This window comes from Corapipo altera, unplaced genomic scaffold (genome assembly GCF_003945725.1).
Source record: "Corapipo altera isolate COAL_440 unplaced genomic scaffold, ASM394572v1 0, whole genome shotgun sequence".
Classification (NCBI taxonomy): Eukaryota; Metazoa; Chordata; class Aves; order Passeriformes; family Pipridae; genus Corapipo; species Corapipo altera.
Genome location: NW_020884872.1, coordinates 59389708 through 59406885, shown reverse-complemented (window position 1 = coordinate 59406885; position 17178 = coordinate 59389708). Strand labels below are relative to the sequence as shown.

General features: G+C 34.7%; 1 protein-coding gene across 1 annotated transcript in view; it reads right to left on the bottom strand.

Annotated features, from left to right (window-relative positions):
- Positions 1-17178, bottom strand: part of VWA8 (von Willebrand factor A domain containing 8) — a 182470-nt gene that overhangs the window by 120336 nt on the left and 44956 nt on the right. Inside the window, exons 10-14 of the mRNA XM_027649783.1 lie at positions 15417-15548; positions 14003-14137; positions 13845-13922; positions 7618-7778; positions 6335-6448 (exon numbers count right to left, since the gene is read on the bottom strand). Of these exons, the coding sequence (XP_027505584.1) occupies positions 6335-6448; positions 7618-7778; positions 13845-13922; positions 14003-14137; positions 15417-15548 (620 nt within the window). The remainder of the gene's footprint in view (positions 1-6334; positions 6449-7617; positions 7779-13844; positions 13923-14002; positions 14138-15416; positions 15549-17178) is intronic.

Genomic DNA, 17178 nt, shown 5'->3' with positions numbered 1-17178 from the left:
AGCCAGTCAAATTGTGCGAGGAGGACCTGTTTTCAACAACTAATTTTACAGTACTTTTATTAAAATAGATGCTCGTTTGGAAAAAGGAGGATACATTTAATCAGACAACTTATATTGCTGTTACCATGTCATTTTCTTTATAAATTACTGAAGACATAGATCAACAAATCTACTGCATAGTTGGCTGTTCGTCACAACAATAAACCTGTGATACAACAGGGCAATCACACCAGTCTCTTGTATCAAAGCAAACTAAGGCAGTAGCATGAGTTATTCTCAGCTGAAAGTCATAAGCCTAGAAGCTACTCCCTGATTGATAAAAATAGAAATAGATGTCTGAAAACATCACATGAAAGAGGAACCAATGGGAATGTCACTGTCACTAAGCATAAAAAAAGGTCAGGGAACAGTAGCCAACCTTATTATAGAAGAAAATATTTCCTAGATAGGATAAATACATATACTTACAGACTTGCCTTTCATTACATTACTAGGAAGAAAAATAACCCTCCTCCAGAAATCCATCAAACTCTAGCCCTTCTGCGATACCATAAGAGAACACAAGAAGTAGTCAACTTTCCTGGTAAAGGAATCACATTTCTTTTGTATCATCTCCTTGCCACTGTCTAACTCAAAGGGCACCATGGGGACAGCCAAGAAAAGCATAGAAAGAAGTGGGAGGAGAGTAGATGCAAAGTCAGAGCAAGCTAATTTGGTAATATCAGTTAAATTCACTGACTAATCTCTAGACTTGGACATATCACAACATCACTGTTGTAGGCATCCAGTTTGTAAACATGAATAAAACTATTTGGCTACTTCAAAAGCCTATTGTTTGGACTGACGTTTGCAATATTGAAAATGTCAAGCTAAGTGTATTATTAAAACAAATGCCACAAATGACTCAATCCTGCAGTTCTCTGAAAGTTTCCATCAGCACAACTGAAGAGCTTCAACGTTATTCCATCATATTATAAATCAAGACTCTAAAGAAATATAATATGGAGAGCTCCCATGTGGAGCTGTACTTTATAGAAAAGAAATCTTTGACATGACAGGAAATCTTGTGTTTTTTGCAATCGAAGGCCAAGTAAGTGTATCTTGTTAAAAACCTGGCATCTTTTAATTAATGAGCCTCAAACACAGTGGGAAGATTTGGTGTTGACTGATGCAAAGAGTCTCTGTCCTTCTCTCTATCAAATATTTATTGACAACACAGGCAGCAGAGCTCCCTCCTAATAAAATGAGTGTCCTTCTTTTGACATTACTGTTTAATTCGAACCAAGGATTACCACCACTGCTCTCGAGAGGCAGATCAGAACACAGTGTGGGCGATTTTAGGGGAAGATTTTCTTGTTATTGACACATGGTTTCGAGCAATTGAAGTTTCTCAGAAAAAAAAGAAATACAATGCAGAATGTCATTTCTAATGCCACTGTGCAAAACCAAACTATTTTTGCTTGTCTCTTCCTGTAAAATGATTTAATAAATCTCATTTTCTATCAATTTTTATGAGTTGGGAATTGTTATAATACTAGGACCGAAATTACCTATTGTTACTTTCTTGCTGTATTTCTTAAATTTCACCGCAGTCTAAAATTAACAAATTACTTTATCTTAAAATTCGCTAAACTGGGAAAAAACCAAACCCCTCAACAACAAATGAAGTAAAAGCTAAAAAATGTAAGCAATTAAAAATTCTATTGCTTGATAAAGTCACTCCTTGCCACACTTCATATTTGCCTCATCTACTGTGTGTTCCCTTTCAACCTAATTGCATGGAAAATAATTCACTGTCTGCAAGGCATTAAAACCATCCATGAATTATGAGTGACTTCTTTTAGCTTTTGAACTATCCTATTACATACCTTCTTCTGAATTTTCCTATAATAGCTGCCTTTTTGCTCACCACAACAAGGACTTCACATCTGTGTGTGTGTGTGTGTGTTCTGGGGGGTATATCCACACAAACAGGTTAAAATACTTCATCATGAGATAAACACTTCACCGCTTGTCTTGGAAAGGCTGTGTGTTATCTTTACAGTATCTGTCTGGGTGATGTAATGGATGATTATAGAAGAAATTCTATGCAGAAATCTTGGATATGCACAGTACCTGAACACACTTTCTCTTAATCTCTGAACCTGTTCGGGGAAACGAATAAGGTATCAGCATCTATAATTTCCTTCTACGTAAAATATCTTGAAGGACCATCTGTCACTTTCTCAAGGGTTGCTTTTTTTTTCTTCTCCTTAAACTCATAAACAAGAATTCTTAGTCTCCTCAAATGAATGAATGTTATCTTACTATGTTTGCTAACTTAACTCCACAGCCAAACTAGCATAACAAAAAATAGAGGAAAAATGACTGTGGCCAGTATTAGTAACCTTGTAGCTTATAGACTTTCAGCAGGCCAAGGAGTATCCCAAAATCAAGGGCAAGGGCAACATACTGATTGCACTTGTCAGTCCTGAGAGAGCTATTGCACTCACAAGTCTCAAGCTTTTCTTAGAAAAATGGTAATTTTTATAGAGATGTAAAAATGTAATGAAATAATAGTGAACATATAACTCAATGATTTTTTTTTTTAGACCATGGTGTGATCTGAAATACCACCCCTTCAGTAAAAAAAAAAACAAAACCAACAAACTCTTGACCCTCTTCTCCTTTCTCTTCTACTACACAGATGAGTATTCTGACTGTTGAAGCACTAAAAATTAAAGGCACTAAAACTTGTGGGAAAATATTATTTTTTTAATATCAAGCATTTTCATATAGGAACACGAAAGCCTAGTCCAAAATGTGTCTTGCTCATCTGAAGAAGGAGTCTCCTAAAACATCTCCATTAGTATCACAATTTTTTATATTCTTAAAAATGGGGAAAATCGTTAGGTGTGTCAAATCCTTTTACAAACAGAGACTAAAAAAAGTGTTTACAGAACTTTTGATCATTGGTTAGGAATGGTACACCTTCTTTCTAAAACAGATTTAGATGGAAATTCTGTTTTAAAATTCCATTCACAAAGTAGTCTACTAAAAAGCATTATTCATTTTTCTTTTCCACTATGAGAGACATATTTGTATTTATGTACCTTACAATAGCATCTGGCCATGTCACTAGTGAGTCTTAAATTAAGGGAACAGAGAGTAACAACGAGTTATTTTGCATTTACGAACAATCAGAAGTAGCACAGAAGAAAGAAACTGGAAACTATAATTACAAATAGTCACTACAATCAAGAACACTCACGCACAGCAGAGCTGAGTTGAATGCACTTCCAGTGAATCACTGATGTCCCTTTCAGTATGTTTCTTCCTCTTCCTCTGTTTCTCTTAAGAACTACATTAGCACATGATATCAGGTAGATAATATGCATTCTTTGTACCATACTGATTCCCAATATACAAATGACAATTGAGGCTGAATGAGTGGGACTTTCCTCTGACTCAAACAAAACTTGAAAACACTTTACAAAGGAACTCCCTAATTGGAAAATTACCAGTAGACTTAATGTGTCACTCAAATATCGCAAATTCAGTCCAAACTGGGAATGACATCTTAAATTCCACTCGCCTGGCAACGAGCAATTGCACTGAAATTACTTTAGTCAAATCTAGTAAATCAGGGTAAGTAAAACTGTCTTTTCATCTTACTCTAACATCAGAGATACAGCTAACACCACTAGCCACAGTCAGTGACATGCAGCAAGAGAGATGTTTCTCATCAATATAGAAAGCATCTCCCAGTTGCAATTCGGTAAGAATTTGCCCAGCCAATCTGCTAATAAATTCATGGTACAACACACTCTGTGTCACTTCTCCACAAAGCAATATGTTGCAGGCAAAGAAGGGATGGTTAGCACCACCATGAATAAAGTCTGTGATTAAATCAGCTGTCAGTACCTCAGATATCATTTGATGAGAAGGTGCCTGGAGAGAAGGGTTAATTCTGCAGCATTCTGCAACACTGGGAGGTACTGAAGGTAACTACTGTTGAAAAGGATGAGTAGCAAGGAAGAATACAGTTCTGGAATCAAAGATGTCAACTACTGACTCGCATCCTGAAGCCAGTGAAAGGTAGTGATGTTTACAGAATATGGAAGGCACCAAAACCAGGATGAAGTCCTAGAACACCTTCAGTTTCTCAAGGGTTCATGAGAACAGTGCCCCTCTGTAGAGAGGAGTTGTCCAGTGATGTCAAAGAAGCCCATAGCCAAAACCAAGGAAGTGGTTACATGTTTGCATTAAGTCAGTAGAGAAAACAAGAGCAGATTGAATGTTTTACCTAGGAGAAGGATAGGATTCTCAGCAAAATGGGCTTTCAGATAATTCAGGATGAAGAATTTTCATCTATAGCCAAGATGGAGCTAAATGGTCACACCAAGATTCCAGATGCAAGCATTCCTAAACAGTGGGGTATCTGTCTGTTTTTAAGACCAAGTACTAATCAGAAATTCATTCCTGCCTAATACAGCAGACACTTCTCACTTATGGATTAGAGCGAGAGCTCACTGTCAGTCAAATAGATAACTAAGAGTTTAGCAACTCACAAAACACTATGTTGTAAAATATTAAAGTGGTTAAGTAAAAGCAGTACATTGCAATCTGGAGAGAGAGACAGCCTTTAAAGGAAAGCCCTCCCCCCCTCCCAAAAAAAAGACTTATGGAGCCTCCAAAATAGCCAAAACCAATGCACAAATGCACAATTATCACTGAACAGAAGAGTGGAACCATCAGGTTACTCAATGAGACTGAAAGAAAGTAGATTCAGAGGTGACACAGTAAGAATGGTCTGCAGAACAATGATTGAAGAAGACAGCCTGGACAGTTCTCATGATTTAGCAGCTAATGAAGGTTAAAGGGAGTCCATTGCCAAAACAGCCATAGTTATAACGGAGATGCAGAATCCAGATGTAAAGTTCTATTCTTGTGAAAGACATTTGATCCAGTAAGAGGGGCAGTACTGAAGATGAATGTGTCTAGGTTTTTGGAATATATTGGCAATGAAATAAAGGGTCCTAGGCAGTAAGCAAAACAGTACAGCTACTGCCATTCTGCCTGAAAGCACCTTGGACAAGACCATGAACATGAAGCAGGGAGGAGCCTTACACAATAGATATATTTGGAAGTACAGAGTCCACTGCAAAGTTGGGATACCAACCTAGATGGGCCCTTGGAGCTTTTTTACTGCTCTTTCAAAATCTATGCTTAAAGTCCCAATAAACGGAAAACTTCCCTGATGTACAGTTCTTCACTAAAATAAAACGAATGCAGGAAACGACCATCTAGCTAAGTGTATTGTCTCAGCAGAGTGGATAGAATTTGCAACAAGTAGGTTTAGATTACACCATACCTACAAAAAAGTAGAAGGTTTAAAATGAAGTTTGGTTTTTTGGTTGGTTTTGTAGTGCATTTTTTGGTCCTTTTTTTTTTTTTTTTAACTCACAGTATTTTGATCAAAAAGGGAACCAGAAATAAAAAAAGAACTAGTAAAAGAAAAGGGTGAACTAAGAAAAAAATCAGATCCAGTGAGATAATTAAGAGAAACTGAGTAGTACATCATGAACTATAACCAGTGAGGCCTCTTCATAGTGGGCACACACACAGCATGCAGCATTAATATGAGCACGGACATCTGACATAAAACTTCAACTGTTTTTTCAGATGGTAGATCCATTTCAGAATCACAATACGTTTAGCTCCTTATATATTACTGAATATTAGATTGCATTTGTTTTGACATACTCTCAACATAAACTAGAAGTGGTCAGCAGTGTTTGACTATGTATCAAATATATGGCCTCAGAGGACTAGAAAACATTTCTATCTGTGGAATGTTTCTGGCAGAAAAGTGGAAATGAAGGAACAAAAAGAATAAGCATAATGGGTCCCAACCCATCCTTAGGATTTCCTGCCCCATATTAGTTGTAAATTAAATACCAGCTTTCTAGCTAATGAGGCAAAAGAATGTAACAAGTAGTATTTAATTTCAACTTAGCTTTATTTTCCAAGGTTTTTAATAAAATGTTCCAAAATTAAATATCATATAGCTTTATATCTATTTTTGTATGTACTTAAAATTTCTCCTCAGTTTCTAACTGGTTCTCTTAAAGGATATTGAATGTTTTCCCTCTAGTTCAAGCACTCTAAACAGGATATAATTTTCCCATACCACAAAAAGAAATAGAGCTCACAAGGAACCTGATGTTTAAAAGATGTTTCTCCTAGTGATTAGAAGGTACCTATTCAATAGAAAAGCATTTTGCAGCTTTTTATTAAAAAAATGAAAAAAATGAAATGCTGTTTGCTTCCACAGTTGTAGCTGATACTTTACCTTTCGCGCAGTTTTTCATCAGAGAGCTGTAATTCTTCTTTTAAGTTTTGATATCTATCTTTCCTTAACAATCTGGTGCCGTCATACAGAGTCAGTTCTCTGTCATGTACTAGTCTGAAAATAAAGAATAAGTTCTAGCTTAATTTTTAAAATATCTATAACTCCACGTGTTTTTTAAAAGCTATCTCAGTCAATATGGGCCACAGAAAAAGTTATAACAACTTCAGATGCATCCAGGTATGGAGGTAAAATAACATGCATAAGTTTTAGCACATAGTCAGTCAACTTAGTTTAAACAGATATGGTAAGAATGCAAAAAATAAAAATCATCCTTCTTACCAGTGTAGTGTGCATAAATGGCATGAAACAGCTGCTTTGTTATGTTTGTACCAAGTAATATACTTTTCTTTTGTTTCTTGAAGAGATATCTTTCAGCTGGCTTTAATGATTAACATACATACAGACCTAGCTTTTATTTTTTCGTAGGCAGAAGTTGATTAGCTATAGCATATGCACACATCAGAAGAAAAAATCATAATGGAAAAGCTAAACTGATGACAAAGCAAAAACACAGGCAAGTAGAATTCTCTCTTCTGCCCTTCTGCATATATATATATAATAACAGAAAGCACAAAATGATTTTGCTACAACCTGTTTTAAAGTTCAAGATGTCCTTTACATTTACAAAAGGCAGTATATGATGCAGGTATATGAAATAGCAGAAAAAATTGACCTGACATTATAGATTATTATTAACATAGTATTTGCTATTACTGTTTCTGTTCTGCAAAGTTTAACTAATTTTTTATTGAATTATGGAATAATGTTTAGAAATAGTTCTTTGCAATCAATATAAAGTATACTTTTACAAATAATTGTAATGATCACATATTATTTAGAAGCAGAATGCACTCAAAATATTAAAATTTTTTTGACATCTTGCATGTTCAGATTACTGTGCAAATATTACTAATTTTTAGATTTCATAATTTTAGAGTAAAATCTATCTCATTCAAAAATTCGGACTTACATTCCATAGTTAAAACAGACTTAAATTTCCTGTATTATTGTAGACTTACAAAAAATGAAATAATTGCTTCTGCTTTTAATTACGTAAAAAAATGAGCTTTACATATTCTACGAAACGTTAACACTCAGCTTGATCTTTACATTATTCTTGAAGTTACAAAGCCATATTCACCCGAAGGAACTTAACTTCTCAGTATGTATGCACTCAACAAACATATCACATGCCCCCAACTTAGCTGTGCTCACATCCTGACCTTTGAAGTACAGCTAGAGTGCCAGGGTTAATTCGATGAATGCCATCAAGAATAACAAGCTTTCCTTCCAGAGCTGCAGTAACAAGTGGCGAGGGTCTCCAAGCAGTGTCTCCATTAGGAAGAGTATACCTTTGCTGCAGCAAGTCTCTAGCCGTCATATCCTGTAAGTATCAATTCATCAGAAGAATATATTTATGCTCATGCTCTATTTATTTAATTTACGGGTATATGCTTTCTCCTTAAAAAGCTGCTTTTTGTTCTTCCTTAAGGATATACACATGGGAGATTAGCAGGAAATCTTCAATTATTTTTCCGAAGAGGATTAGAAATACACACACAAATCTACACACAAAACGTTAAACAGTCTTTGGAAGTTCTAGTTCTTGCCAATGTCACCTCTTTGAAAAAAGAACAAAAGCCTTACTCCCCCAGCCTGCCCCTTTAACACAATACCAGCACAATACCAACTTGAACACAGCTCTGTGTACAGAAGGGAGTAGTATTTTACACCTGGAAAAACCCAGAATAATTTCGAGCAAAGATTTCATCATTAATCTTGAACACAGTATGATATTCCACCACTCAGCAGGAAAATGCAGTTGAAGCATGACAGAAAAATAGACAAGGGTAAGAAAGAAGACATTAACACACATAATATCAAAAGCACATAGCATATCACAAAATAATGCTTAAGGGATAGAACAAAACCAAAGGCAAAGTCTATTATATCCTCTAGCAAACATATTTTATATGTTCCATTAGAACAGGTAAGCACTAGAGTAACAAAGACATAATAGTAATTTTGTGTCCTGGAAGATTAAATTCCTTCCTTGAGCTGTGCTGTGAACACAATTTAACCTAAAATCAGATGAGAATATATTTTTAATGTAGTTGTAGCTTTTGCATATGTACTTTTCACAACTACAAACCCTTTGAACTTTAAAGAATAAAAATAGAATATATTACGTCATATGCTGCCCTGAATCATTTCCTCTTTCTATATTTCCTTAAAAGCCCTAAAATAACAGGACAAAGTGTCGTTCTTTCGGTGCTTCCACATTTGTATAATTTAAAGTCTCACATTCAAATCCTAAAAACCATACCATATATTTATTGTTGCATTTCTGTCATTTTACTGCTGTGTTTGCTCTTTTCTATTAATTAGACTAAAACTATAATATCAAACATTTTTATCAATCCTGTGTTTTCAGGACTTGCTGCATTCTGCAGCTAGTAAATGCTATAACTGAATAATTAACTAACACACGTTTTATAATTCAGAGAACTATTTCATCTCTAGAGAAATGAAACAGCATAAAATATGAATTGACTGAGAGCCTAGTATGCTATATAGCATGTCCATCTCTAATTCCAACAACACTTGAGAACCATGCATTAATTTTCTGGAGATAAACTCAGAGGTGTATGTTGCTGTAAGATATTTTCTGAAATATAAAATGAATATTTATATTGTGATTTAAATGGTTGAATATTATTCAATTTAGGGACACATTAAAAGAAATATCGTTGCTAACACCTGCAGTTTTTGTAAAGGACTTATTTTATGGCTAAGTACTTGCCAAGTGACTTATTGTTTTCATTTATTCACTCTTGCCCAATTTTTAATAAATTTTATTCAAATAATTTCATATGTGATATTAAAAATAGTCTTATAATACTCTAATACTGAAAAATGCCTCCCTTTGGAGGGGAGAATAAGAATTAATTTTGCCTCTTATTCTGGACAAAGCAATGGCAACAATATATTGCCATATAAACAAAAAGCTTATTTCAATTTGTAACAGTCATCGTAACTTAAGCGGTTTACACTGCATTGTTTATTTTCTAAAATAGCTTGTATTCAGGGGGGAAAAAAGGACGTTTAGGAGAGAAAACAAGTAGGGTAACTTCTGTTCCATTCCCTTTTAACAGCTATACCAACACAAGCCTCCAACCAAGGCATTCTTCATGGCTCACAGTACTAATCATGTTCTTGGCAATTATGAGGTGAAAAATCTAAGTTTCCTGCTTTTCACGCCAACTTGGACTCATCATTTGTTAGTCCTTCTCAAATACAAAATTGGAAGGATTTTGTAAAGAAAAATTATGAGGTCATACAAATAAAAAAAATCCTAGAAACAAAAACATCTCAGTACACAAACACTAGTGATGTGCTTAAAAGACTGTTTTTGCTGCAGAAGAAAAGGAGCAAGTTGCTGGAAAACTGTTATAAGTCTGACTGTTACTTTTTTTTCCTCTGAAACTCTGGGAGCAGAAAATCTTATATTTTACGCTATTTAAACTAAAAGCTCCTTAGATACAGTCCACAAAGAACTAGCTGGCTGCTGCTCCTCATTTGCTGTTGCTTATCTGCATTAAGAGATAAAACCAAACCTTTCCTAATCAGGATGAGTTTCCTTTCTCAGCAATTTGCCTACACGGAATTGCATATAATGAGAAATCCGTATACTGATGTCAGATATCACAAATGAGACAGGAACTATTCTCTGAGCCAGCTATTAGTATATGATGATCTAGGTTCGCAAAAGGTTTGGTTTAGGTAAATTTGATTCTCATCTCACAACATAAAAGCTTTTAGAGTTGGGTTTTTTTATGAAATCAATATAAAGAGATAGGCCTTTTCACACTTTTCAAACCCTTAAACCAACTTCAGATGCAAAGAATGATGAAGCAAATATTAAAAGTAAAGATCATACATATATAAAAAAATCCAAGAATTCATTTCTTCACAGAGCCTGAAGAAAAACAGACCAAGGGTAAGTGCCCCACTACTCATTTTTGTGCCCGCAGAAATCACTGGAAAATAAAAATGAACCACAGGACAAATAAAAACCTCCTTAATTTCTGAAATGGATTTAGGACAATATGATGTCTCTCTGAAAAAAAAGAAACAAAAAGACGCTCTTTTGAATCAAAGTAGAAAAAAAATGCTAGATTTACAGCATTATCAAACTTTTCATAGTCTTCATTGCTGAATTACTATATGAACTTAACACCTCTTGTCATTAAATTATCTTATTACTTTGCTATGCAAAGCCCCTGATACATTATTACATATTTTGAGAAAGACAAATGCATTTGGAAATTCTATTTATAGCTCGGATACATTCAATAATATTTTTATACACTGCTTCTTGCAAAAACTTTTGAGTTTATGTAACATATTACATATTAGGAAACATCTACACATGTGGATCTTACGTTTACTTGGTTACACAGGAATTTATAGTGAACAAGCAGCTCACAGTCATTTGTTTGCTTCAGCGATATTGTCTGGTATCACCAAAAGCCTCTCTGTAAAACCCCTTTGCCCTTTGAACTTGATCAAACCCTGAAACTGAAGGAAAGGTTACTTCTGTGGGAAATACTTCAAATCCTTTGCCTAGATTTTATTTTTGTAGGAATTACAGATCCCTTTGAAAGAAAGATGTTTACTAAACAAATAGTTCCACTGTCAGCTCTGCTCATATGCCTCCAAAAAGGAAGTCTTCTGCTCATATTCATCACAGCCATACTAATTAAAGGTAGGAAGTTGAAAAACAGTGGCCATGTTTTTAACCAAATAATTGTCTATTTTGCTGGTGAATACTCAATATTGTGTGCAACAAATCCAGGGTTAGGGTGTGTTTGTCCTTTAGCAGGTTTGTCAAGCTGCAAAAGTTATTTTCCTGGGATGGTTTAAAAATATGTTTACAGCAACAAGTACAGAGAGAAGTACGCAGACTGGCTGGACACACTCAGTTCTGGCTCAGAAGCTATACATTTATCTTAGTAGACCACTATACAAAAGATAATAGGTGCTGCTGGGAATCCAAGTATATTACTACAAATGTAACATTGCACTGATGAGGATATGTAGCTTTGGAACCCAAATCTGCTCACACCTGACCACGTAAAGTTAAAGCATTAGAAAAGGGCAGAAGTCATCTGTCTGACTCCAACTACGCAGACAGAGTTTCAAAGTCTGTGCCCTTATCATCTGAAGCCATATAGGGGGAAGGAAAAGCAGTGGGATCCTGTCTGGGGAGGTTCTCAACAGTGCAAGAAAACATAAAATAGACTGCCATTTTCATCATCATCATCAGTATTTGCCTTTTCTATATTCTCTCACTTTTTTCCTATTTCAACCCTTCAGCCTCATCACCCATTTCTGTCAGTGTCTCTCCCCACACACCATTATACTTCCAAATCAGACACCACTGCCATTTCTTCCTTTGGAGGTCTCCATGCTGTCTGGGAAAAATGTAAAGCAGAAAAGGACGGAAGAAAGAGACCACTATACTGCATTAAATCTGATGTTAATGTTTCCCTGCAGCATTGCCAATTATCACTCACAACTGTAAATCCTGTGATATTTGGTGTATTTTGACTCAAAAGGTCATACAAGACTCTTGACTTCATATTTTATTTGAATGTTTCCATTCCTCAAGGTTATGGAGAAAACCTTACACTTGATCTCCCTCCGTGTGAAAAGCTAGCAAATTAATGAATTCTACTTTTAAATCTTGTAATTTTTCAGTTTATGCCATGAGGTTAGAGTATATTACAGTCTAAGACAGACAGTTCTTTCCAAACATGTACTGAGTGACCACTGGCTATGACATGGCTTGGCTATGACAGAGCTTGAGTTTGCAAAAAACCTCAACACCTCTAGTGCTGTGAGAAAGTCTGAAGCACTGCTCAGATGAAATACAAGGGAAAAACCCTAAATGTACAGCAGCCCTGTTGTGCTTTGTTTATCATACTCCAAGACAACAGACAACTCCAAAATCTTCTTTCTCTTATTATTCTACATGTCTAATCCCCTGGAACCACTACTACTACTTCTATGTTAATCTTTTTTAATATAAACTTTACAATTTACTCAGTAAAAACATTCACACTGCCCTTACTTTTTAAATTACTGTAAATGTCTTCTTCCAACATATGAAAAATGCAGCTAAACTTTATGGCAACTATTTCAACTGCCTGCGCAAGTCTCAAACTATGTTAGCACACGCCTCTCCCCAAATTTATCTTGAAAGCCACACTTGTACTAAGACACATCATAAATAAACTAGCATCAATTAGGTTAAGGATGGAAGAATACTGTCTGTTTGCTATAGTATCTATGAATAATGAAGTTAATATTCATTGAATACAACATGTATATATTACATTTAAACACCAGTCCTTGTTTTTCATTTCTAGGATGAAATATTTTCACACAGGGAACTTCAACTTTTAATCTCTACTGCAACGCAGTCCCACCACAGTTGTAATAAGATTAAACATAAATATAAAAAAAGAAAAGGTACTGAATTTATAATATTGATTAAAATTCCACATCTTGCACATCAGAAAAAAAAAACATATAAGAGGATATTAGGATATCTTGACAGAGACACATAAAAAAACCAAAGATAGATTAAGCCTATGTTACATGAAGAATAACTTTTAAAAAATTTCCCAGAAACATAAACTCCATGGTGCATTCTTAATACCAAAAAGAAATTATCTGCCATAACTATATAAAAATTGTGCTGATATTGCAGAATTTCATTATAAGGTTAAATGGCATATGGACCAAGAAGAACAAAAAAGGAACTACAAAAGGTCTTCCAGAGGCATTCAACATGCATGAACTACAGTGGTCACTACTCTGACCCAAAGGCAGGAAACATACTTCAAAATGGAAAAAAAAAAAATCCCAAAAGGAGAAGACACAAAAGACAAAGTTTTCTTTACAACGTTGAATGCCAAAGCACAGAATGAGTTGTCAGTTCTCTGTGGTGAGAAGAAAGACTATTGTGCTAGATGATTCACTATACATTTTACTTAGATTATCTCTTTCACATTCACAATGAACTCAATAAAACTGAAGGAAAGCAGTATCAGGATCAGTTTATACGTAATAAATAACATTGTACTATCTATATTGCTGCACTGTACTCCCTCTATTTAGGCCTGCAGTAAGAAGAGACTTGATGAGCATTCTAACACAGAGAGTAAAAAATGCTCTATTATAATGATCAGAAGACTTTGCTATCATTGAAATCTTTGCTTCCTTTATTGTTTTAACCCATGTTTTAACCTATGTTTTATGAACAAAGCTGCAGCTTTTAAAGTCACTGATTGAGAAGAACAGTATACATAAATAATCGAGGTCTGTGTATTATACTTGAGATCATATTTAAAGCATGATCATCAGCAGATAGTTTCCTTACCTGGTAAAGCATGATAGGTTCTATGCTATATCCCAGTATATCAGCAAACTCCTTAGCAATAACAGTTTTGCCACAGCCCTAAAAAGTAAAAAAATAAGAATTAGATTACATTCTAAGGATCATGAGGAAAGGGGGAGAATTGAAATTTAAATTCTTACTTTTCCTCCAATTAAGCACATATCTTTAACCATATGGGATTGCATCATTTCTGCCAACAGTTGATTATGGTTGGAAGTCCTTATGAAAGTATCTGATCGAGGATGATTTTTTAACAGTCCAGTTCCAGCTGGAACCTATAAGAAAAAAAAGAATCATAATCCTAAATAAACTACACCATGATAATGCCAGGTTTTGTGTAGACCAGGTGACACTTGTCCAAAATTACTGTAATATTTTGTTGATAATTGTCATCCATCAAACTTGGAATTGTCACTGTCAAAAAATTTAATCGTATAATTTCTGATAGACAAAGTCCTTCACATCTCCTTTGTCCACACTTCATGAAAAAGATTAACAAAATGTGAATCAATACAATTGCAGCTTTGGGGTCTGCGAAGAACTTTAGGCTTTTCGTGCTAGAGAAAAAAATAAAAAACCTCAATATTCACTGCTCATCAGAGAAACACAGAAGAGAAAGAGCAATTAGTATTGTGAAAATCTGAAGGAGCTACTTTGACCAGAACCTTGGAGAGTTTCACCACATTAAGGCACTTGCTCTGTTTCCACTTCCTGCTCTAGTCTGATAACTGTTTCATCTGCAAACTTCTTATGCCCTCCTGTTCCCAGAGACATTCTGTAGACATGCTTTCAGAAGGCATCACCTATATGTCAAATGAAAACAAAAATCTTTGCCTCAGAAAAGAGTTGAATCAGATTCCTACAGACTCACCTTTTCCTGAAAAATTCGCATTTGCTGTTGTTCCCCTTTTAACTTTGTCATGGTACAAACTCTCTGAGGATATTCCTCACCAATGTTACTGTGATCTCTCTGACTCACACTAATTCACCTTTACAGACTCTCTAGACTCTCCAAATTCAACATTAACTTCAAATTCTCAGATCAGCATCTGTTTCCTGAATAAGAACTTATTTCACTACCTAGCAGGTAATAAACTTCATTGGAAGAAACTCAAACTAATCATATTTGATGTGATTACTTTGTTCCATTTTTCCAACATCCTGTGTCAGAACATTACCAAGCACTCATTAGATTTTATTTGAAGTGTAAACAAAGACAAACTATTGTTTTTACTAAAAGAAAAAGGGAAAGCAGCATCAAGAGCATCATAAGTACTCTCTGCTATTCTAATCCAATTAAAAAAAAAAGAAATTCAGAGGCTTTTTTTTAATCCAAACTGTAATGATTCGCATGGAGGTATGAGTTTATCTAGAAATAAAATCTTGTATATTTATAAACTAATATTCCAATATCTAAATGCATTTCCAGTAAATATCATGTATTAAAAAAAATTCAAATTACTTTCAGTATCAAGTGTAAGTGACAAATTCTTGATGAAAACAAGTTACTGATTTTTAAAAACATATTATGGTTTGATGAATATAAATTCATACCTGGAATGTCACTTCTTTTTCACCAATTTGGACAGTTACATCAGCTTTGAAGGGTTTGTTTCCATGTACACGTTCTACTTTAGTAATCTTCCTGGGAATCAAGTGGTTTTCTGAATCTTGAAGCTCAAAACGCTGTAGAATTAAGAGGTGAGGATATTAGTTACTGAATACAACTTTCTGTTTTTTCAAACTGTTCCTTCCAAAGCAATACCAAAAGTTCACAATTAACTCTTTGTGAAGTCCTAAATCCACTTACTTTACTTCAACTTTTACTTTACATACCTGTGTTCACATTTTTGATGGCCTAGGTATTTTACATTTAAAACCAAGGCAAAGAGATTGTACACCATCTACTTACTGAGACTGTAGTGACAGATGTAAAGTGAAACGGTCACATGGTGACTTTGCCAAGTCTTAGCCTGACAGTCCAAAACAACACGAGAAACGAATGATAGCCTTTAGCATGTGTAATAATAGATCACCTATCTTTGCAGGTCATTATAACCAATTGCAGATTTAAACATCAGACTACCAATAAAAATAACCACCAAACATTACATTTACTTAGCTTCACAGCTGCCTTATACAATGAAAACTGAGGACAACCTGTACAAACTAAGCCTTCAGCATGTTCTGGTATATCAAGGACATAAAATGGGACATTTGTCTTCTCAATCCTCTTTTGAGCATTATACTCTCTTATTTTATGTTGTACATAGAAAGCATGGAAACCATTTAAAAAATGTTGGGGAAGGAGAATCATATTTGGGATTTTATGCACAAAACCCCTAATAACCGAAACTACTGAATTCATAGGGCCATTTCATTCAACAGAGCGAAAGCTGAGTAAATAAGAGAAAAAGCAATATTATCCAACCCCTTAGAATTCTTAGAAAAAAAATTTTTTAAACAGAAGTCACTAATGTAAAGTAATTCTAAAAAAACATGTAGTTTTATTACTACTAGGATTCATAGCACTGCTGATTAAAGTTTAGAAAGAAAACTGAGATGGGTTTTTACAAACACTTTTGCTCTTCATCACTTCATAACTTCCCTTTCTGGAACAAAACCCTACTAAAATTTTATGTTTAAACATGTATTTAAGATAAATATGCTTTAGTAAAGGGCTGCGCCCAATTATATTCTTATTGTAACAGCAGAGTCTACTTCTGATACCATTAAATGCTTAAACAACAAAAGAGGATAGGAATGTCTACTGAGTAGCATCTCAAACTATGCTTCTAAGAAAAGCTCCAACTAGGATTTTGTGAAAGGAACTACCAGATGTTCTCAGTCTTATCTTCATTAGGAAATTACAATATCCTTACAAAGTTAATGGCATTTCGGATACACAAAATTGCAAACTGCTTGTACGCTAAAATCCCTTAACAATACAAGAAAGTAACTGTGAGTGAGCAAGAAAATTATCTGCACCAGCAGGCTCTGCATCAAATAACAAAGATTTGGAGACAGCATCAGCAGACCTTGTATACAAAGGTCTTGGAAGTGTAAAATTTCTACAGTGTTTTTTTGTTTGGTTGGGGTTTTTTTGTTTTGGTGGGGGTTTTTTGTTTGGTGTTGTTGAGGGTTCTGTAGCTAGCATTTTAGACCCTGAGTCAGGACAGTGAAAAAGGACTGTCTATGTGCAGAATGTTACTGAATTTATATAACTTAAATTCATCTTACTGAATTTGTACAATTAGAATTCATCACATGTAACCACATAGATGTTGCTGAACTGAATACTGTAATAATTAAACAA